Genomic DNA, 24,445 nt, shown 5'->3' with positions numbered 1-24,445 from the left:
GACTATGGCTAATTTAAACATCTTTATCTGGAATTCAGGGGGGCTTAATATTCAACATAAACACACAAGTGTACTAACATGGTTGAAAAGACAGGAGGTTGATGTGGCTTTGCTGAGTGAAACGCACCTTTTGAAGGCTGACAGTGCTAAACTTGCAAAAAAAAATTATTATAATATAAGCTCCTCCTCTTTTAGCACTAAATCCCGGGGAGTAGCCATAGTGGCTAAGCGGAAGTTGAATATTAAACTATTAGAAGTGTGGTCTGATGCGGAAGGACAAATCACTATAGCGAAGATGGAATACACTAACAGGAAAATTGCTCTTATAGCTGCATATGCCCCTAATGTGTATGACGCGCAATTTTATACTGCACTCACTACAGAGATGCTGAAACTACCTGAGTACTCATTCATAGTGGGTGCTGATTTCAATGCCATGTGGGATCCATTGATTGATAAATCCGGAGATGCTGTAACCCACGATCAAAAGCAAGCTGCCGCGGCCCTACGTGGCTGGTCTAAAGACACAGGGGTTATTGATATGTGGCGGTTACTAAACCCAACCTCGCGAGACTACTCTTTTTTCTCCGCGAGACATACATTTTTTTCCAGAATTGATTATGTTTTTTCCTCCCCTAGGCTATTCGATAGCTTTGACGTTGACTTGAAGCCCATTGCACTGTCAGACCACAAATACATCCTCCTTAAAGGATAACTCCACTATTTTGGGAAATTAGCTTATTTAACATCTTCCCTGGAGTTAGACAAGAAGATACATACCTTTTTTGTCTCTGTGCGTGCATTTTAGCTTTGGGAATAGACGCTCCGTTAGCATAGCTTAGCTTCATCACTGGAAGTGAGGCAGGACAGTAGCCTTACAGTGCCTTACAGTGTATTGCAAGGTCTGACATTGACCAAACTTGATATGCATGACCTTGGTGGGCTCTAGGTCAACTCCTGCAAAGGGGGTCAATGTCAGACTTTGCAATCAAAAGTTAGGGGGCTAATAACCCTTGCCATAATTTCAGTGCGCCCCCTAACTTTTGATTGCAAGGTCTGACATTGACCCCCTTTTCAGGAGTTGACCTAGAGCCCACCAAGGTCATGCATATCAAATTTGGTCAATGTCAGACCTTGCAATACACTGTAAGGCACTGTAAGGCTACTGTCCTGCCTCACTTCCAGTGATGAAGCTAAGCTATGCTAACGGAGCGTCTATTCCCAAAGCTAAAATGCACGCACAGAGACAAAAAAGGTATGTATCTTCTTGTCTAACTCCAGGGAAGATGTTAAATAAGCTAATTTCCCAAAATAGTGGAGTTCCCCTTTAAGGGTTCGCTCAGCAAAATGACGTCTCGTGCCCCCAGATGGCGCTTTAACTCAACGCTGCTGAAGAACGAAAACCTACAATTTAAGGAGAAGCTCATTGAATTCTTGCAGTTTAATGCTGGATCGGTACAGGACCCCAGAACTTTGTGGAATGCGGTTAAGGGGTTTATTAGGAGTAATACCACTCTATTCGCTTCCAATCTCCGCAAGGGGCATCTCTCCAAGTTAGTAGAATTGGAAGAGCTGCATAAAACAATGATGTCTTCTATGCAGCAAAGATACTCTAGCCGACTGGAACTCCAAATTAAAGTGGTGAAAAAGGAGATTAACTCCATTTTAAGACAACAATCTGAATTTCAAATGCACAGAACAAGACAACACTACTACTTTCATGGCTCTAGACCCAGTCACCTACTGGCTATGAAGATACGGCCCAGGGATCAATTTGCAGATATCCCTGCCATTAGGAACCAACAGGGTGAGATAACCACCAACCCCAACAAAATTAACAATACATTTTGCTCGTTTTATTCCAACCTGTATGAGTCGGAAGTGGTCTTTGATCACGCCAAGCTGGAGGACTATCTTAGTCAAATTAACCTACCACAAATCTCAGAGGAGGACGCTAAACGGTTAGATGAACCTATCACACTAGATGAGCTCAGGGAAGCAATTGCTGATATGCAGCGGGGCAAGGCTCCTGGTTGGGACGGCATTCCACCGGAACTATATACTGCGTTTTGGGATATACTTGGTTCCTTATTACTTTCAATGATTTTACACTCAGTCGAGGAGGGACATTTTTCCAGGGATGTCAATATGGCACTTATATCTGTTCAAATCAAGAAAGATAAGGACCCCACCGAATGTAGACCCTAGCTATAGACCCTTAAGTCTCCTCGGAGCCGATCTCAAGCTATATGCTAAGGTGCTAGCCATCCGACTTCAAAAGCATATGACATTTCTGGTTAACCCCGATCAGACCGGCTTTATAAGAGGCCGACTGGTCACGGATAATATCAGACGGTTACTGCACGTGATTGATGCCAGTAAGGATGTTGCAGCCCCTACGGCTGTCATGTCTTTAGACGCGATGAAGGCCTTTGACAGATTGGAGTGATCGTATTTATGGGCAGTACTAGGAAGGATGGGATTGGGCGAGGGTTTCATTCACATGATCAAAGTCCTCTACACAGATCCCTCTGCCATGATCTTGACAGGGAAGCTTTGCTCACCACTATTTGCTGTTTCGCGCTCTTCTAGACAGGGTTGTCCTCTTAGCCCAGGCCGATTTGCTCTTTTCTGGATCTGGATTTAAGATCAACTGGCCAAAATCAGCTTTCCTTCCACTCAACGAGACTGCGAAGGCAACCATCCTTCCAGCAAACATACTCATGGTAGAGCACTTTAAATGCTTTGGGATTGAAATATTCCCAACTGTTAACTAGGGATGGGAATTGATAGGATTTTATCGATACGATTCCATTATCGATTCTGCTTATCGATTCGATTCTTTATCGATTCCCTTATCGATACCTGATCAATTTATAATTTAAATAAATAAATTGGAAATGCAACAGAACTACATTTAGTCATTTAGCTGACGCTTTTATCCGAAGCGACTTACAAGTTCTGTACGACAAGCCATCAGGAAGGGCACAACTCTATCAGCTGAGCAACAATGTTCATCAAAGTGTTGAGTGCTACAGTGTAGGTTAGTTTATTAGGACAAGTGCATGACAGTACGGTTAGTTAGGGTTAGATATATATTTTTTTATTCAGATAATGGTTGAAGAAGTGCGTCTTTAATCGACGGCGAAAGATTGGACGTGATTCGGCTGTCCTAACTGGGGTGGGTAGTTCATTCCACCATTGTGGGGCAAGGACTGAGAATAGGCGACTTCTCTTTGATGACCCTCCCGGAGCTCGGATAGGAGTAGGTCTGAGGCGGCCAGAAGATGCAGAGCGTAGGGGTCTAAGCTGGTTAGAATAACAACATGCAACTTGACATTTCTGATTGTCATTTATTGTTGAGCCCCCATGTCAGAAAAATACAAAAACTGTAAAAAATAAAACATTAACTATAGCCTACACTTAAATAAAATAATGTATTTGAGATTCTCTTAAAATGTATTTATTTTTTTATTCTTAAACTAATTTAATCTATTGAATAACAGGTCGTTATTCCTCTGACTTCTGTCTCTCACTCACACTCTCTCTCACACACACACACACACACACACACACACACACACACACACACACACACACACACACACACACACACACACACACACACACACACACACACACACACACACACACACACACACACACACACACACACACACACACACACACACACACACACACACACACACACACACACAGAGAGAGAGAGCTCCCTCCCCGGGCCCCTGTCCTATAAGCTTGTGTTGCTACACGGACACATTTGTATGTTGCACCACTGTACTTCCTGGCTTGCACTTGTAAACAAACTCTCCGTCTCTCATTATATGTGAAATAAAGAGTACAAGGTTTACACAACAGCCCCCACCTGCTGTTTTATTGTATTTGTACCTGTACTATCCGCTGTCTCTCTTTGTGAGCTTGATTAAATAGCGTTAGCTCACGTTAGTTAGCGTTAGATCCGCGGCTAATTTTTGCTCACCCCGATCTAAATCAATGACTAGGTTCTAAAGCATTCAAGTAGTTTTCACTGCACATAGAAGTAGCCAAACAGCAGGAGCATTTCGGGAGCATATTACCAAAACCCAGGCAATTTCGAGCCCTTAAGGAATCAAATAGAGTCTGCCATGGCTACATGCTAACTCTAACATTATTGCGCAACTAGGAAAAACCTGGCAGCGATAAGGGAATCGAAAGTCACGGGAGCCACAAGGTTCCAGGCATCGGCCAATTAGGAACCGGTTTTCGATTCCCATCCCTACTGTTAACCAGACAGTAAAGTATAACTACTCCAGCTTGGGTGACAGGATTACGAAGGATTTTGACAGGTGGTCCAAATTAAAGAACTCACTACAGGCCCGCACCTCAATAATTAAGATGAATGTTTTACCCAGAATGAATTTTATCAGCTCCATGCTACCGTTGTCTCCCCCTGTTGGTTACTGGCAAAAACTACACTCTGCTGCATATAAATTCGTCTGGAATAACAAACGCCCACGCTTAAAGAGATCCACTGCACAGAGGAGTAAACTAGACGGGGTTTAGCATTTCCAGACTTCAAGTATTATTTTCAAGCTTACTCTTTGAGACCTCTTATCACTTGGTTTAACGCTCAAGCGGCTGTGTCCTGGCGTCCATTGGAGGAGGAGATGGTGTCCCCACATAGACTTCAAGATGTCGTGTATACCAAGATTTCAATTAAGCAATGCAAATTACGATTTGGCCCTCTGATCACACATGTGATCCAGATTTGGCGTGACACCCAGAAAGCACGCACTAACCGCCATAAATGGCACACTCATTCCCCACTATTCAATAACAATTTGCTCCTTATTGGACAACAACCCATTAGATATCCTAGATGGGAAGGGAAAAGCATCCATACATTGGGGGATATTTTCAATGACTCGGGTATCCGATCTTTTCAGGACCTATCCAACGGATTTGATCTCCCCAGAAACTCCTTTTTCTTTTATTTACAAATGAGGGCAGCTCTGAAGGCTCATGGAGTCCCATAGGATGCTCCACTAGAGCGACACCGGTTTCACAAATTATTTTATGACAGAGAGACATCGAGAGGCTTCGTCTCTGACTTTTATCTGCACTTACTTATGTCCTCATATAAAGACCTACCCTTAGATACGATTTGGAGAAAGGATATCCCTGAGTTGGATATAGATTTTGATTGGGATGCAGTCTGGGAAAATATTAGGCTATCATCACGCAACCCAGATCACCAACAGATTCATCTAAATTTTGTTCATAGGACTTATTTGACCCCCAGGCGATTGAACCTAATGGGTCTCAGGCCTGACTCTCGATGTACCTTGTGTCCAGACGGTGCCATTGGAACATATATGCATATGTACTGGGAGTGCCCTCCTGTTGAGATCTTCTGGGTAAATGTTACCACTCAGTTATCAGATATTTTATCTCTAACCATACCGGCCTTGCCTTCTGTTTTATTGTTAAATGATGTTTCTCAATTGCCGGCCTCTGTACATGTAAAGAGACTCATTTTGGCTGGTTTGACGGCTGCCAAAAAGCTGATTGCCTCACGCTGGATACAACCAGATAAGCTATGTCCGAAGGTATGGATTCTCACCTATCTTGATGTTATTTATTTGGAGATTTCCACTGCACGTGTCATAGGTGTTAATGAAGCCAATATCGCAGTCTGGTTGGCTGTGGTGGAAAAATTAAAAGAACGCATATGACTCTGGAAATTGAGTACTGAATGGGGTATTATGTGGATGTCTCACGTTGGGGTCCTGGGGCGACAGGGGGGGTTGGGGGGTAGAACAAGCGAATATTCATGTATGTTGGTGGTTATGGTGTTTTTTGTATTTTTGTTTTGTTTATTATTTTTCATTCAATGTTGATCCTATGTATATTTTCTGACCCCCTTCTGATCTGGGTCTGGTGATCGTGGGCTCTGGCTGGGGGGGGCCGTGGTTCAAGGTCTTTGCGGGTCGAGGCACTAAAGAGGCGTGGTGCTTTGGCTCGCGGGGGGGCCGGGCTGTGGGTCCTCCGGGATTGTGGCTTGCGGTTGCCGGGCCTGGAGATGGAGGGGGCTCGGTAAGCACTTTTTTATAGTATATATTTTATTTTATTATCCTTTTACTTTGTGACAACTTTATTGTCTAATCATTGTTGTGTTAGTTTATGTTCTTGGATGTCTTTTATGTATTATTGTTATTATTGTGTGAGTTGTGTTGTTTCGTGTTTGAAAATTGAAAAAAAAAAGATTTGATAAAAAATTTATTAAAAAATGCAAATATATTGTAGTCTGCCCCGTTGTTCTGACCAGGATTATGTTCCTTTTTGCCCCTGTGATGCACGTGATCACTGAGTCTGCGTATACAGCGAACAGGTCTATAGACCAAGTCATATAAATTATTATGCAATGTCAATTATATATGGGTCCAAATTCAACTGAAAAAAATCACCAGTTTTTTCCAGTTCAATGAAAAGCTGAGTTTTTGCAGGCTTTAAAGGATATTGATAATATGCTGTGCCAAGAATGCCACTTCCTTTCATATATAGACCAGCTAAACTCAATCAAAGGCTATGGTATTTTGAATCACCACACATTGAAAATAAATGTAGAAATGTAGTTTTTAGCATGGTATTTTTGTTTATAAACATCATGGCATTTAGCAATGGTTATTCAAACTGATAGGTACCATGACAGTAGCTGTAAGTAATGTCAATAGATAGATAGATAATAATTGTAATAATAATAATTCAAATAATAATAATAAAGAGTTGAAATTGAGCACACTTGATAGATAGATAGATAGATAGATAGATAGATAGATAGATAGATAGACAGACAGACAGACAGACAGACAGACAGACAGACAGACAGACAGACAGACAGACAGACAGACAGACAGACAGACAGACAGACAGACAGACAGACAGACAGACAGACAGACAGACAGACAGACAGACAGACAGACAGACAGACAGACAGACAGACAGACAGACAGACAGACAGACAGACAGACAGACAGACAGACAGACAGACAGACAGACAGACAGACAGACAGACAGACAGACAGACAGACAGACAGACAGACAGACAGACAGATAGATAGATAGATAGATAGATAGATAGATAGATAGATAGATAGATAGATAGATAGATAGATAGATAGATAGATAGATATAGAGTTTCTCATCTGTCATCCTTCTCATCTCTCACCTCATTCTCTTCCTTGGGGCTCAGTGTGATTGGCTTGGTGGAGAAGGACAAGCGGGGCTTGCTGTTGTGAGTGGCGGATTTGGGGTCCAGTAGATCAGGAGCTGCCACTGCCAGGACAGAAGGTGGGGAGAGGATGTAATTTATGGATTTATTATTGATTGGTCGCTGATAAGAGGCATTCATGTGCTTGTTTGTGTGTATGTGTGTGTGTGTGACATTAACTGTTGCAAACAGATTTTCACTAGGTTTAGTGCCGAGGCAAGCTTCCTTCCTTCATAACTATCCCAATTTATTCAGAAGAGGAGAGACATGTGACAGCAAATGAGCATGTAATGTATAAGAATTAGGACTGTGACTTTATCGCATTAATTTTGATTAATTAACTACAGAAAGAATTAAAAGTAAAAAGAAATCATGCATTTAATCGCATGATGATTTTTCTTTATTGTGTAAGAATGTTATCTTTATAGCATGTTCTATAAGTATAAAGTATAACAAATCGCAAATAACTTTTTTTCTTAGTCTGGTTTGTTCAAGAAAAGAAAATAATAGAAATTGAGATCAATCAATCAAGAGTTTTTTTTCCAATGGTCCTGTTCTGGAATGTACTTGAAAGTACTGCGTTTTACTTTTACCTCGAAAGTGCTTGAGTTTACAAAAGGTCCTTTGCGCTATATATATATATATTATTCCTAAAATTGCTGCACGTTGTTAAAAATTACATTGATCTGTTGGTCTGTGTAGTAGCTAATACAGGATTTTGCTGCTTAAACGTATGTATAATGTATATTCATTGATTCACTCGTATACCAAAATTCATTTGAATTGAAAAATGTTGCTATTCGCATCAAATATTGATATGCGATTAAAATGTGATTAATTTCTATTAATTAACTATAAAGTCTCGAATTAATTCAATTACAATTTTTTATCGAGTCCCACCACTAATAAGAATACACCTTTTTTATAATTTTCAGTAAAGTTCACCTACTGCCCTATTTCACAAAGTGAAATCTCAAGCGCCTCACCTTTGTTGCAACTGTTGCTTCACTAAGACAAACAAAGTCAATTGGGAAGTTATTTCTTGGTATCTCCCTCCTCTTTCCTCCAAGGGCTCAGAGCACAGGGTCAGTCATTTGCGACATCACTGGAGTAGGTTACAGTGGCCCAAGCTGAGATGCCCCTCTGGACCGAATAACCACTTGCTGACTTTCCTGGGCTCTAGCATGCTTGTTTTCTAAGTTAGCATGAAACAACCAGGTGGTGAGAGCAGGCAACTGCTCCTCCTCAACATAGGGGCCCCCCAGGGCTGTGTTCTGAGTCCCCTCCTCTACTCGCTGTACACACACGACTGTGTGGCACAGAGGAACAAAAACACAATCATCAAATTTGCTGACGACACAGTAGTGGTGGGCCTGATCTCTGCAAACGATGAGAGGGCCTACCTGGAAGAGGTAGAGAATCTGGCGCGGTGGTGTCAGGGGAACTGCCTCTCCCTGAACGTCAGCAAAACAAAAGAGATGATTGTGGACTTTAGGAGGTCGGGGGTCAGGGACTATAGCCCCCTCAGCATCAACGGGGCACCGGTTGAGAGAGTGAACAGTTTTAAGTACCTCCGAGTCCACATATCCGAGGACTGGACATGGACCACACACAGGTGCCCCGCAGCAGGAAGCGGGCTCCCTCCCGGAGTCCTGCTCTCTCGCCCCTCTCGCTACAGCATCCTCCTGGCTTTTGCTCTCCGGTGACCAAGTGTGGTCGCCTGCAGGATCCTGTGCCGGAGTCTCCTACTCTGAATGGATCGGATGCAGAGTCTATGGACACACCTGCTAGCACAGGACTGCTAGCGTTGGATAGTATAGCCAACGTTAGCCTTTCCATCCTCTCTGGTGCTGATGCTACAAGCTTATTATCATTGTGCCCTCTCTTCCCCGCCTCCCGCTCCCATTCCAACAATTGTGGGCTACAGGCCAAGTAAACTGCCGGTGGGCAGGCGATGTAGAGGGGGTCACCTGCGCGCACTATCCATAGGTACTCCAGCTAACCCAGAGAATAGCTCCACTATTAAAATGGCCCTCCTCAGGCGGTCAGGTGGCGTAGCGGAGATTGCGTTCGTCACCAACACCGGAGACGCTGGATTCGCCTGTTCGAATCCAGCTCACAGCTCCGGCGTTGTCACCAGCTTGGCTGGCCGTTCACACTAATACAATTGGCTGTATTAGAGGGTGGGAAAGCTGGCGGGGTGGGTCCGGGTCGTTGTAAACAGCGACTCCTACAGTTCGGTCGGGGCGCCTGCTCAGCGCGGATAGGATCTAAGGGGGGTAGTGTGATCCTTCCACACGTTACACCCTCTCAGTGAGAGTCCGAGCTGCCAGGTGAAAAGAAGCGGTTGATTGGCTAGACGTCTGTCGGAGGAAGCACGTGATAGCCTCCACTCTCCCAGACCGACTGTGGGGGGTAAGTGCGCAGCGACCAGGAAGGGGATTGGGAATTGGCATAACGACTAACATTGGGATGGGAGAAAATTGGAGGAAAAGGGAGGGGGAAAAAGATATATATAAAAAAAAAATGGCCCTCCTCAATCCTCGATCCATAACCAACAAGTCTTTTATTATAAATGACCTTTTTGTCCGGGAAGAGTTAAGCTGTCTATTTCTTGTAGAGACTTGGCAAAGAGATCTGGAACAGACCCATCTCAATGAACTCTGTCCGCCGAACTGTAGCTCCATTAACACTCCACGGCTATCTGGTCGTGGTGGTGGCCTTGCGTTGGTCCATAAAACGTTAGGTTATGACTATAACCAAGTTCTGTTAGTTAGGGGCGATGCTTGGCATCGCCTTCTGCACTATCTCGCGTACGTGCACGCGTACTGAATAAACCACAAATGTACCTCTAATACCAGTATTAGTCTGACCACACCCCTCATCAGCTTACCTTCATAAGCAGGTGTGTGGTCACCTGCTCTCCTCCTTCCCAAGCTTTCACCACAAGGTGAGGACAAGGGCTGCAGCGGCGTCCGATGCCAAGCATCGCCCCTAACTAACAGAACTTGGTTATAGTCATAACCTAACGTTCTGTATCGTTAGTGGCTTAGCTTGGCATCGCCTTCTGCACAAGGGAGGCCAAGCGGAGCCACTTGGCTGACAAATACACCCCGCTGACAGCCCCCCAAAACCATCAGAACAGGGAGGGCCGAGCCCCCCCGACCCCCCCTAATGGAGGGTAGCCCCCCTATTAGGGACGTCACGGGAGGGCGACGGACCCGACCGTGCGAAGAGGCACTCAAGCAACTCAACGCACAGGGTGAGCAGACCGTGGCTTGACCCACGACTACACACACGCACAACCCGCATGCCACCCGGGAACGAACGGAGGAACAACCTCGTTACTGCCCCCAGAATCACGGGGTCAAGGGCAAACCCAACCCCGTGGCAAGGCCGTAGCAGCGGAGCACGAAGGAAGACCCAGACCCACCAAAAGGACTGGACTCCCTGGAATGGGGGCCCGGAGAAGTCCATGATGCCAGCATCAAGACCCCACCAGGTGGGCACGTAGTGCCCCGCCCCCCACATCGCCAGCGTATTCGGACAAAGGCCCCTCAGTTACTGCACCTGGTATTCCCAGGCGGAACCAACCAGGCCAGTAAGCCGAGCGGGCCCCGTCCCCCCAATAGTACACCGCCTGGCACACTGACCCTGCAGAATAGGCAGTCAGCATGGCCGTAAGCACACAAAAAAGGTTAACCAACGGAAGCAGGCAGCGCACCGGGGAAAAACCAGGCAACAGGCTGTTAACCCTAGCCTGGAGACTGCGGACGAGACAGGCGCCAGAGGGGACAGCTGAACACAGCCGCCCCGGCGGAAGGAGCGTAAGCTGGCGGTGTTGCATGACCAAGCCTCCATTTAACAACCCCCACCCAGAGGGGTCGAGGCAGAGAAGGCTGACACGATTGGCAGACGTCATGAACGTGCAGGGGCACCCTCAACCGGTGAACCCGGGAGTTGACACTGCTCCAACACACCAGGGAATCAACCACCTCGGTGTTACCCAATGCGGTGGTTGTTCCTATAACCCCTCAAGAAAAAACTCCAAAACACACCTGCGGGTATACACCGGCTATACCGCAGTACAAGTGTTTCAGTTTCCAAAAAGGGTTAACCCAGGCCTACGGGTCGCAAACATCACTTCGGACCGGGCCTGGCGGTACGGGAAGCACAGGGTCACCAGAGGAGGTCAAAAAACCACCCCCACAGGCCCCTCTTCGCCATGCGTGAGAGAGGAGCGAAAAACAATGGAGAACCAGCCCCTAAGCACACCGTACCTGGTATTCCCCGGCGGTCTCCCAACCAAGTACTAACCAGGACCAACCTGTGTAGCGGCCGAGATCCGACGAGATCGAGCGCGTACAGAATGGCATGGCTGTAAGCCATGACGACAGTGCTGAGTAAAAACATACCCAACCAGGGTCTCCATAGCGCTTAACCCTGTGACACCCAGACCGACCTGGCATTTTTCCCCCTGAAAAAAGCCCAAGTCCCTCAGGGTACCAGAACAGCAGATCTGCATCCCCGGCGGACAACGGGTTCAACTGATCTGGACCAGCGTGACCAGAACCAGTCCCGTGCCCTAACCACGCCGACATGCCTACTCCAGGAGAAGGGCAGATATGCGTGTTGATCTTAACATGAAAAGAAGGCGCCACCCAGACGTCGGGACGAACCGCGCCTGGTGGCCCACCCCAAGGGCGTGAGACCCCACTACATATGTTCAGATCCATCCCGTCATCATCCCCCAGACATGAACGAGGATCCGTCGACAACCCACCCAGGTCATGGGATGTGGTCGCCGGAAGAGGAAAAACCCCCATCTCAGTTGCTTTATAAAAACGCTGTTTCAACCACAAGCAACTAAGGCGTGCCAGTCAATCGCCTGTTTACAGCGAGCTAGCACTATACGTGCGTCGGGACACACCCCCATCAATGAACAGGCTATTTAGACCTGTCATTGAATCCCCAAGGCGCCCAGGGGAACGACAAGAGGGGTGTGACACTCCCTAACTCCAACACTTCTGGAATAGAAAGAAGGAAGCATCAACAGTATGTATCCCAGTCTACACAGCCGGGGTAAAAAATGTTCACATTTTTACATCCCACCACCCTCCCATAGGAAAGAGACAGGGATCCCCAGAGAGACTTCCCACGCGAGCTGTACAGATTGAAAAGAATATATTGCACCTTGAGCCATGTAAAAAACTGGTTTTAGGGCCTCCGGGGAAGAGGCACCGAACCCATACACACTCAATAAACGAATTGAATCGAATATACATACAATAGAAAAGGACCCTTCTAGAGGGTCCACTCACTTTGACAATCTGAGGAGGAAGGCTCTGTACTCTGATGGAGGCTTCCTCACATGGATCACATGGAAGAAGGAGTCCGAACTCACAGAAGGCCTGAGTAGGCGCTTGGTGAGGAGGAGCCCTGACCACCCCCCCTGAAAACAGATCCATCACATGGACCTGAACAGCACACGGAAGTCCTACCAACAGAGACGCGCACGGTGACGTACTCTATGGCGGGGGAATTCCTGCGGTGCACACGCCCAATATACCAGGCCGTGGGACCAGGAACTCCCTCCCCCCCCCCCCCCGTAACGTGCCGAACCGCCACGTGACGGGAACCTTGAAGGACAGGGGGTGTACCCCTGACCGACAGAACAATGGGGAGAGGAAAGGTTACCAGTTCACCCCTTTACGACCCCACACCCATGATACGACGTAACGACAAAAAGAGAATATGACACAGTCATAGTCAGCTCTATGAAGCGTTTCACAGCTCCACACAGCGCACGAGCTAACCTGCTATCTGATTTTTACTAAGGAAAAACACAGAATAGAGAGGGCTCTAAGAACCCCGGTCCAACATACACATGTGCTTCTGTGGCCAGTACAACCCAGTTGTAGGTCACATGACACACACAACCCATCATCATCACAATGAGAGAATACATCATTCTTGATTAGTATCGACCACAGGCCTTGCTAAGCACACATGACAGCAACCAAACCAATTTCCCTTTAGGAAATAAGTTTCTCCAGCAGATTTAGCACAACCTCAGCAATCAAGCTGAGAGTTACATCGTATCCCTACCACACAAAAGACACAATTAATGCACAACATGTCTGATAGGAGGTGATAAAGTCCCCAGGGAACCGGGGGGGGAAAAAACACAATCCTCCTATTTTACCCTCAATACGGCCAGTTAAAACAGGAAAACCTGTTAATGTGTGAACTCACTGTCCATTGTCATTACAGTCTGAGAAAGAACATTCTTTTACTCACTCGTCACCAAGCATAGCTTCATAGGTTAGTTGCCTTAGTAGTGAGTACACGGTACACATAAACACCATGATGTTTCTCACACAACAACCAGATCAATACATCACGACCTGCACGGAGAAGCTACTGCCAGTGACAAAAACAGCTCACACACAACCCGCAACGTATCTCAAATGCATTGCAACAACACACGTTTTGGGAAAAAAACACCGTCATTCACAATACATTTAGCAAGGTAAAACCAGAAGACGTGTTATGAGGGTCTGGCCAACCCCGTACCTGCCCGGAACGCAGATCAGCGAAGTGCAGTCACAAGCCACCGTAGGACACAGCCCTCTTTGTTGACGCAATCCCCGTCTAGGCTCAGGCAGGGTTGACGAACATCCCCTGTCAAGGATGACGTCGTGGTCAAGAGTGTAAAACATGTTAAAAATCAAAGCACGTTCAACAGAATAGCATCAAGCTAACGGCTGCTCCAACCGTTCGGGTGCTATCGCTTCCGCTCGCGAGACGCCGATCTACGACGCACGCGATCAGGAGCGAGCTCCCGGCGGCGCGCGAGAAGCCAAGCTACCCCGCGCCAGGCCACCGACCGGCTAACCGTAAGCTATGAACATGTAAACAATGACATAACACTCACCCAGACAGGCCGCCGTTCTGAACCCTCCTCACTTTTTAAGAGAAAAGAGAAAACAAGACGTCAACACCGCTTCACAACAGTGACATTAACACGTCCGGCGGAATCAGCACAGTACCAACTGGCCTGTATAGCTGACTTTGAACATGAATCTGCCGCTATCGCACATTACATGCACATATCCCCTCGTGAAGGAATACTCTCATTTGGATATGAAAGATGGGGTCTTAACACGGTGACAGAGAGAATCCACTCGTCCAGAACACACAGGGATCACCAGTGTCAATGGTCGCGGCCCACTAGTTAAAACTATAATGGTCGCCAGACCAAGGCCTTCTGTCGCCTAGACAGCTAAACAAAGGACCCTAGCCTGGGGCCGGTTTCCATAAACTTTGTCTAGTAGCCCCCATAGCACTAACAGACAAGTGGAGCCCGCCAGCAAACACTACTCACCCAACCTGGAACGCACCGCTCCTCACAACAGCGGCATGTCCGACAGTTCAGCTGTGGCCTGACAGGTTTCACCCCAACAAACACAGCAAGGAACTGCAGTTGAGAAGCATGCAGCGGCGTGCTCCCAATACGAAAACCGGTGGAGGGTTTGTAGAATGATCATCATCTTCTAGACACTCCAGTACGAAGACAATATCGCCGTATTTTCTCGAAAATAGTGAGAGAGAAAATAAAGATATGATGTCAACGTATCCTTGTTTCCCAAGCTGTTCCTAATCCAATTTCTTCCATCATGGTGTCAAGTGTGGGGATCTACCGAGGCACCTCTTCCTTGTGGTGAAAGCGAGAAGGAGGAGAGCAGGTGACCACACACCTGCTTATGAAGGTAAGCTGATGAGGGGTGTGGTCAGACTAATACTGGTATTAGAGGTACATTTGTGGTTTATTCAGTACGCGTGCACGTACGCGAGATAGTGCAGAAGGCGATGCCAAGCTAAGCCACTAACGATACAGAACTTGTATTGCATGTCGGACAGTGAACTCTGAGTCCTTTCAATCCTTTGGACTACAAATCACCATAGTTGGCAGAGCGCATCCATTTTATTGTATTTTAATTTATCGCCCTCCTGGCTTCACTAGTCTTTTTTTAACCGAGTTTACTGAGTTACTCACATCAGTGATTAAGCTGGACAACGTGCTGGTCACCGGTGATTTTAATTTTCATGTTGATGACGTCACATCAAAGGCTGCATCAGATTTTCTCGCGATTACTGACTCTTTCAATTTTGTTCAGCATATTTCGGGTCCTACTCATGTAGCCGGGCATACTTTAGATTTAGTTTTCTCACATGGGTTAAACATTAAGAATGTCAACCTCCAGGATTTCCATCTGAGTGACCATAAGTGTATACTTTTTGATGTTTGTTTTAACTCTGATGTGCTCCCTCATAACCAAACATTTTCAACATTATTTGACTCTGATGTTCTGTCCAATTGCAATGAGTTAGAGTCCCTTGTGCAGTCTTTTCATGACCAATGTTCCACTATTTTGGACATAGTTGCTCCTTTTAAATCCAGACCTGCCCCCCGTACCAATTATACTCCCTGGTTCAATGAGTCTATCCGCAGTTTTAGACATCAGTGTAGAAAGACAGAGCGTTTATCATCCAACAAGGGAAACTCAAGGGTTTTGTTTGAAACAATCAATACTATTGTTGCTCCTGTGCCTCCTGTACCTGTATATTCTTATACTGACTGTAATAACTTTTTGAATTATTTTGTGGATAAGGTCAGTGGTGTTAGAGCAGGCATCTGCCCCTCATCCCTTTCTGCCAGCCTTCCTACCACTGTCTCTCCTCCTCTCACGCTGCTAGACTCATTCTCTCCAGTCACCTTAGAGCAGGTTTCTATAGTGCTGCACAAAACGAAACCCTCTTTTAATCCCCTTGATGCTGTTCCCTCATCCCTGATTTTAGAGGTCCTTGACTCAATTGGTCCCACAATTCTGTCAATAATTAACCGCTCTCTGGCATCAGGTTCTGTCCCTAGCCTTTTTAAACAAGCCATAGTTCAACCTCTTTTAAAAAAGGCTAACCTAGACCCCTCTCTTCCTGAGAATTATAGACCAATCTCCAAACTACCTCTGCTGTCCAAGGTGCTGGAGAAAATTGTGGCTGAGCAGCTTCTCATGGTTCTAGAAACCCATAATCTGCATGACCCATTCCAATCAGGCTTTCGGAAATTTCATTCCACCGAAACAGCCCTTCTTAAGGTTACCAATGACATTGTAATGGCTGCAGATGATGGTAAACACACTATTAGTTTTATTGGACCTCAGCGCAGCCTTTGACACGGTTGATCATGTGGTTATGGTGCGTAGGCTCAATGATGTGTTTGGGATCTCTGGGTCAGCACTGAGATGGTTCTCATCTTACCTAGCTGATAGAAGCTTTTCTGTGTCAGTGGGTCAGTTCATGTCGGACTCTACCCCACTGTCCTGTGTGGTTCCGCAGGGTTCTGTGCTAGGGCCAATGCTGTTCTCCCTATATATGTTTCCCCTAAGCCAGATTATTAAACGTTTTAATGGAATATTTTAACAATTTTATGCGGATAACATCCAATTGTATTGTTTTTTTAAGCCCAGTGAGTGTAATCGTTTTTGCATTATTAATGAATGCATCGATGCCATCAAAAGCTGGATGGCTGATAATTTCCTTCAGCTTAATGCAAGTAAGACAGAAGCCCTCATTATTGCTCCCGACCACAGCATCCCCATTATAAACAATTCTATTGGACCCTTAGGTCAGTTTGTCAAACCTCATGTGAGGAACTTAGGTGTAATTTTTGATGACTCTCTGTCTTTTAACAGCCATGTCAACCAGCTCACACGGTCATGTTTTTATCAGCTCAGAAACATCTTAAACCAAATTAAGATTTGTTGTTTCTAGAGCTGAAATGGAAATGATCATCCATGCTTTTATTTCATCACGCCTGGACTATTGTAATTACATTTTTACCTGTCTTGATAAATCTGTGCTAAACCGCTTGCAAATCATTCAAAATGCAGCGGCAAGGCTTTTAACTGGGACAAGTAGGCGTGTCCACATCACCCCCATTTTATCCACTCTACATTGGCTCCCCATTAATTATCGTGTCCATTAAAAAATTATTGTTTTAACTTTTAAAGCCCTCCAAGATAAATCCCCTGTGTACATTTTTTATTTACTGCGCCCCTACTCCCCCAGTCGTGCACTTAGGTCCTCCCACCAAAATCTCCTGGTTGTCCCACGGACCCGGTTAATAACAAAAGGTGACCGGTCCTTCCAATTTATGGCCCCTACCCTTTGGAACACCCTTGCCCTTTCTATGCGTTCACTTGACTCCCTAGCCACTTTTAAGGAACAGTTGAAAACGTTTTTATTCAGACAGGCTTTTAAATAATTCCTGGTTGTATACGTTGTTTATTTATTTATAATTGTTGTTTTGTTTTTAGGTTTTTAGTTGCAATCATATTTAGTTATTTAATTGTAATTATGCCTATGCTTACGATGTGTCAGAATTGTTTTATGTGTAGTGCGTTCATCTCTATGTTGCTATGTTTTACTTCTGTGAAGCACTTCGTGATTTTATCTGAGAAAGGTGCTATACAAATAAAGTTTACTTACTTACTTACATTGACAGTGTAATCAAGAAGGCACAGCAACGCCTCTACTTCCTTAGGCGCCTAAGGAAGTTCAAAGTGAGTCAGAAGATCCTTAAGAACTTCTACTCATGCACAATAGAGAGCATCCTGACTGGCAATATCACCTCCTGGTTTGGGAATAGCACCGCACAAGACCGTAGCAGACTACAAAGAGTGGCCCGTTCAGCCGAACGCACAATTGGAGGTGGGCTTCCCACTCTCCAAGACATTTACAACAAGCGTTGCATGGGTAAGGCTAAGAGAATAATCAAAGACTCTAGCCACCCAAACAACTGCCTATTTGAACTTCTGCGGTCAGGCAAGCGATACCGGAGTCTCATGGCAAGCACAGAGAGACTCAGAAGGAGCTTCTATCCCCTGGGCCCAGGAGTTCAAAACTTGTAATCCCTATCTGATTGGATCAGATTTGTATTCATTCATTTCAACTCATTATGAATAGAAAATGGGGGACCCTGATGTAAACAAGATGAAAGTCTTTCTCTGGTCTGCATCCCCTTAACAATTGTGTGTATTGAACTGTACTGTACTGTACCTACCCATTCTGCAATCTGTTAATTAAAATGTTCAATCAATCAATCAATCAATCAATAGGGATTCAATGTTTTGAACTATGGGCCCAGGGCATCAGGATGCTCAATGACAATAACACTATGTAACAAACCATCAAATACACTCAAAGCACACACATCCACATGCACACACTCACTTTAAATAAACAACTCACTGTAGCACCCACTTTACCCACTTTAGACACTTTAACACACTTTATATTTATATTTATTGGTAAAGAGATTTGCACTACAACTCATACCTCATTGCACCTTACCCTAAGTTGTACCTCATCCCATTTCTGCATTGTACTTTATATTGTATTATAACTAAGGTAAAAAAAATTCTACTCTGTATTGTATATTGTATATATGTATATTGAACACTTTTGTTTTGAACACGTTTGTTTACACTTGTTACGTACTTTTGACTTCTATTTTTTACTTATCTATTTTTTTTATCTAGCACACTCTCAGGAGCAGAACGAAAAAGCATTTCATATAAACTAATAAAGAAACTTGAAACTTGAACCACAAACTAAAGACCTATTTAATTCAGAGGATGTATGGCTTGCCTAGGTACAGTGACATTAAGTTAGGAGTCTAAGCTGAAGAGCTTCTCCTCCTCAGAATATTCCTTTTTTTTTGTTACATAATATAAAATTACAGATTCATACCTTCAAAATAAGCCATCAATTGTCAAATTTGAGCCGATAGTTTTCAATCAATGTCCTATCAAACATTCTGGTAAAATCCTAAATACATTCCAGCACACGAGTTTAAAAGGATTCAAGTGAATTCAACTATCTGATGATATTATACCAACACAATACCAACATTTTGACTTTGATACAGATAGGAAAGGTAATGGAATATATTATTATGTGTGTGTGTGTGTGTGTGTGTGTGTGTGTGTGTGTGTGTGTGTGTGTGTGTGTGTGTGTGTGTGTGTGTGTGTGTGTGTGTGTGTGTGTGTGTGTGTGTGTGTGTGTGTGTGTGTGTATGTGTGTGTGTGTGTGTGTCTTGCTCTCTCTCCCTCTCCCTACATCTCTCTCTGAATATGCACTATTGTATCAGTACCACATGGATGGATTCAGAGAAATATCACATTGTGTGCCGCCATAAGCCTTCGAGGGCTTCTGCATCATCATGCAAAACCTTTCCTCTAGGGCCACCATTGGGACAAACACCTTCAATGTTCAAAGGAGTGTATCTCCTGATCCGATTCCCGCCAAACCTGACAGATATATTTGTGTGTAATATAAATACAATAGAATTATTGTAGGCGTGTTTGAGAGAGAGAGAGAGAGAGAGAGAGAGAGAGAGAGAGAGAGAGAGGGAGAGAGAGAGAGAGAGAGAGAGAAAGAGAGAGAGAGAGAGAGAGAGAGAGAGAGAGAGAGAGAGAGAGAGAGAGAGAGAGAGAGAGAGAGAGAGAGAGAGAGAGAGAAAAACAAAAAAAACTCAGAGCGTGTTTTTATAGTCACATATTTGTCATGTGTAGGTGGGTTTTCCAGCAAACTCACCACTCTCGCTGCCGTTGAATTCGTAAGGGCTGCTACCACGTAGTAGTACTTGGTGGCATCCGCGGTAATATCCCTGAGAGCGAATTGGGCTTCGGCTTGCGCGAACCAAGCGTTGGCACTCTGCGCAGCTTGAGTGAAACTGCGTTCAAAGTTCTGCGATCTGCGTTCTGTTGTTCAGTTGACATGTTCGATATAATCTCCGAAATACGTCCAAGGGTCACAAATGTAGGAATGCAGTAATGATAGCGTAGACGGAGTCGTGTTCCGATGCAAAAAGACTAGTTTATTACGCACGCTACTGTCGCACAAACAACACTTCCATTCAACTTTCACTCGTATGTCTCTCTTTAACTACGTCATCCCCCGCTAAGGGTCATGGGAGATGTAGTAAACACCACAAAAGGCTAGAATGCCGTGAATTATGTCCCAGTAAGTAGCCACTACACGCAAATCATTAATCATACATCCAAAATAGCATACGTTTATTATTATACACGATGATGATACAGAAAATTACAGAAAAATTAGAAATGCATGGCAAAAGTAGCATTCATTTTCAGTAATTTAGAGACCCCCCAAAGATTCACAAATCATGTTTTCAGGGGAGCTGATGTCTGATCTAAGGGAGCCATGGCTCACCCAGCTCCCCCCGTGGATCGCACCCTGGTTGCCCGCAGAGAAGCGACTAAAAGGCAATGTAAACGTATGTTTACAGCTTTTTTTTCTTTATCTGTGAGAATGTCCACGAATGTCACGCAGGAGAAAGTTGGCGTGTGTTCGTGACACACACAAACACAACGACTGCAAAAAGTCGAGTCCCATGGATATTATTGCAAGAGATAATTCATACATATTATGAAAAGCCAATCTGTTGGTTAGAATTTGGATGGGGGGGTAGGCTCAGATACCTCTCAGTCTCACGCCTCTGCGGGGTCTAAACACCTATTCACAGCCCACACGCCGCTCTTGTGTGTGTGCGCGTGTGCGTGTATGTGCGTTTCGTGACGCGGTGTAGTTCTCCTCGCAAACGGAGATAATTACAATCATCCATCTAGCAAGAATTAAACGTATTTACAAGTCATATTACGTTTAGCAAGATTTCTGAAAAGCGCGACTTCCAGAGCATTTATGAGACATTTTAAATCCCTTTGTTCTCCGCCGATGGGTTCAAAAAGCCCAGTCGACTTCAGAGAGTTAAAGGGTTTTCTGAGTCATCGTCAGAAGAAAGTGTTCACCATCCAATCGCTGAGAGAAAAATTATTCTTGTAGAAATCTCTAAATGTCAAAAGTTGTTGCTACAGTACCAAATCACAGCATGAACTTTTCTTCAAGGTCTTTGTGTCTTCATTTGGTATTTTCATGGTATTTTTCTTGAATTATGCACCAAATCTGTGTAACTAATGACATCAACAAGACATTGCTACAACTTATGAGACATAGTTGAGCATGTGAATGGTTATCAGTAGACATACCAAGCACCTATTAACTAATTTGAGATGAGACAAAAAAAAGTTTGCCTATTGTGCCCCCGTAACAAGTTAGCAGAGTTATAATGCTAAGCAGGAAAGTGTTGCGTCAAGTTCAAGGCCATATAATTTTTTATTTTTAATATAAAAAAATATATATCTTTTCAGGAAGAGCACTAAGAGCATAACCTCAATATATCTGTAAAAGATTACAAATATTTCAGAGTTTTAACCACTTATCTTCCCGTTTGTTTGATAGTAAATCCCTTTTTATGACAAGAAAAACGCAGAAATCTGCATTTATTTCATATTTATACAAGTTTTCAACCCCATATTGCAGCATGGAAAACATGCACCAAGTCCTTGTGAAAAAGAATCTGTCTTTATATTTACAAATGAATGACTAATTCGGTCATAAATAGCTGAGACGCTAACGTCAGTAAGCACTGCTTATTGATTATTATATCCACGGGGTTACAGTACACGTTCTCCCGGTACATTCTGAAGACACACCGCTGTCTGCTGAAGCACCATGGCTCTTCTGCACATTAGTGAGATCAGAGCAGCGCGAGGGAGCGGCACCTCGGCATCAAAGTGTTCAGCTCAGCAGCTGTGACACGGAGAGGAATCATGCTTGCTCGCTCTCCGCGAAAATGACCAAACGGACCCAATTTCATGACATAATAATCAACACAGCCATCGTTGTACACAGAAACACAAAAAGAAAATAGGCAAAAAACACAAAATAGTCGCTAAGGGGGCAGAAGAGTAGATAGAAAAGATTATTCCTTAGATTCCCAGTTTCTAATGCCGTTGTATGTTGTATGTATCAGGTTAGTATGATGTTAATTTCAGTTTCACCATGGTACTGGTGGTGCCTTGAGAGTTTGGTTTGACTCTTGGTGTGCCTTGGGAACCACTGGCATAATGTGGTTGTTTCTCTCCTTCATTAATTCAAATAAAGAAATTAAAAGATGAGGTACCGGATCTCCTCTCAGGTAAACAAGAATACCCTGAAGACTCTGGCAGGAGCACTCATTCAAGGGTACTACGACTATGCTTGTTGCACCTCATGGTACCAAAGCCGCTAAAAACAAAATTACAAACATCACAAAACAAACTGGTCAGACTACTGCTTGACCTTACTCCTAGAACCCACCTCACCCCTGCCCACTTTGACAACCTAGGATGGCTTAGAGTACAGCAACTTGCAATGGGCCTGGTCTACAAGATACACTACACCACTAAGGTAACCATGTACATGTCAAAATACTTCCCAAAGGTCAGTGAATACCACGACCACAACACCAGAGGGAGCTCCACAAATCATGTTAAACCCAGATTCGGCTCTAACAAGGGACTAAACATGTTTTGCAATTATGCCACATCAATGTGGAATGCCCTACCCACAGCTGTAAAGGAATGTGAATCACTCACTACCCACTTTCAAAACCACTCTCAAAGAGCACCTACGGGAGACTGCAATTCGAAACTGGCCCCTGTAAATGTCCAAACCCAACCCCCTCCAATGTACAGTTTGTTAGATGTAACTGTACTGTCTACCTGTATGTCATGCATGTCATATATGTTATGATGAATTGAAAATGGGGGACCCTGATGTAAACAAGACAAAAGTCTTTATCTGGTCTGCATCCCCATAACAATTGTGTGTATTGAGCTGTACTGTATTGTACCCATTCTGCAATCTGTTAATACAATTTTCAATCAATCAATCAATCAATCAATCAATCAATCAATCAATCAATCAATCAATCAATCAATCAGGTCATCAAGATCTTCCAAGACATGGTAATTTACAGTGTGTGTGTGTGTGTGTGTGTGTGTGTGTGTGTGTGTGTGTGTGTGTGTGTGTGTGTGTGTGTGTGTGTGTGTGTGTGTGTGTGTGTGTGTGTGTGTGTGTGTGTGTGTGTGTGTGTGTTTGTTTGGTTGGGGGGGGCAGTGTGCGAACCATACCATGGTCTTCGGGGGAGCTCATTATATTTGGGGGGGGGGGGGGGGGGTCAGCAGCGCTGCGCGTGCCTCACAGGGAGGACTTTACTGTGACGCTCGCAATGCTGACATAGGCTATAGGTATGAGTAACGTTACAGAACCATGATGAAGACGCACATATTGAAATACACATGCTCAGATTAACCCCTCTTATCCAACACTAAAATTCACACACAACAGTCCTATTTACACATAAACACACGGATGAACCAATACCGAACAACAAGTCAACGACCAAACACATCGAGTCTAACATTATTATAGGCAAATGCAACATTATCACACCAGTCAGCACCCTGGTCAGTACTAAAAGACAGGGTGAGAGCTGCACGCACCCACACACGAGACAAGCGCAGCTGCGCATGTAACCACCAACGCACAATAATCATACCATAGACATTTTATAAATGAGCAATAATGATAATAATACAATTACTGTAATTAGGAAAAGCAGGTCTTACCTTAACACATTGACTGCCACGCTTCTATCCATCAATGTATGATCACTGCCACCAGTCTAAGCCTATGGAGATGTTCACCTTCTTTGCAGGGCTATAACTTTTTAAATTGTATTGCTAAATTGACATTACTATGGCCCATTCAACATCGATTATCTATCGTTCAGGATGTAGGAATGTTGTACTTTTTCATTCATAGATTCATACGAAAATACCGTCTAGAAAATAAGTATGTTTTTATCGTTTTCTGCAGTAATTCCTAGAACGCTAGTTATAGGCCTAAACGCATAATATAGATTATCGATTGCAGTGTATTCGCCATACACGCTATATTAAAAAATCCGAATACGATCCTAAACGTTATGACTCATCATGCTCGGATGAAAGGGGGGGGGGGGGGGGGTCGTTTATAATTCCGTGATCATCAGTAAATGCTTTATGTAGTATGGGTGATATATTGATCAGAGCGGTTTGCATTGAAAAGAATAAGCAATCAAGCTGAAAGTAACGTTACTGTCCTCTTACCGTTCGCCGATGAGACTGGAGGAAAAAGATCCCACTTATTTGACGTCGATCGACT

The 24,445-nt window shown here is 44.4% G+C and overlaps 1 protein-coding gene across 2 annotated transcripts in view; it reads right to left on the bottom strand.

Annotated features, from left to right (window-relative positions):
- The window catches only part of kcnk2a (potassium channel, subfamily K, member 2a), a 216,288-nt gene that overhangs the window by 187,206 nt on the left and 4,637 nt on the right, over nucleotides 1-24,445 (bottom strand). For both annotated transcript variants that reach the window (XM_084337527.1, XM_084337528.1), the window contains exon 2: nucleotides 7,229-7,335. In XM_084337527.1, coding sequence (XP_084193653.1) covers nucleotides 7,229-7,335 — 107 coding nt within the window. The remainder of the gene's footprint in view (nucleotides 1-7,228; nucleotides 7,336-24,445) is intronic.

Source organism: Notolepis coatsorum (genome assembly GCF_963971535.1).
Source record: "Notolepis coatsorum genome assembly, chromosome: 20".
In the NCBI taxonomy this organism is placed as follows: Eukaryota; Metazoa; Chordata; class Actinopteri; order Aulopiformes; family Paralepididae; genus Notolepis; species Notolepis coatsorum.
Note: the sequence above shows the minus strand (reverse complement) of the source record. Positions and strands in the feature narration are given on the sequence as shown.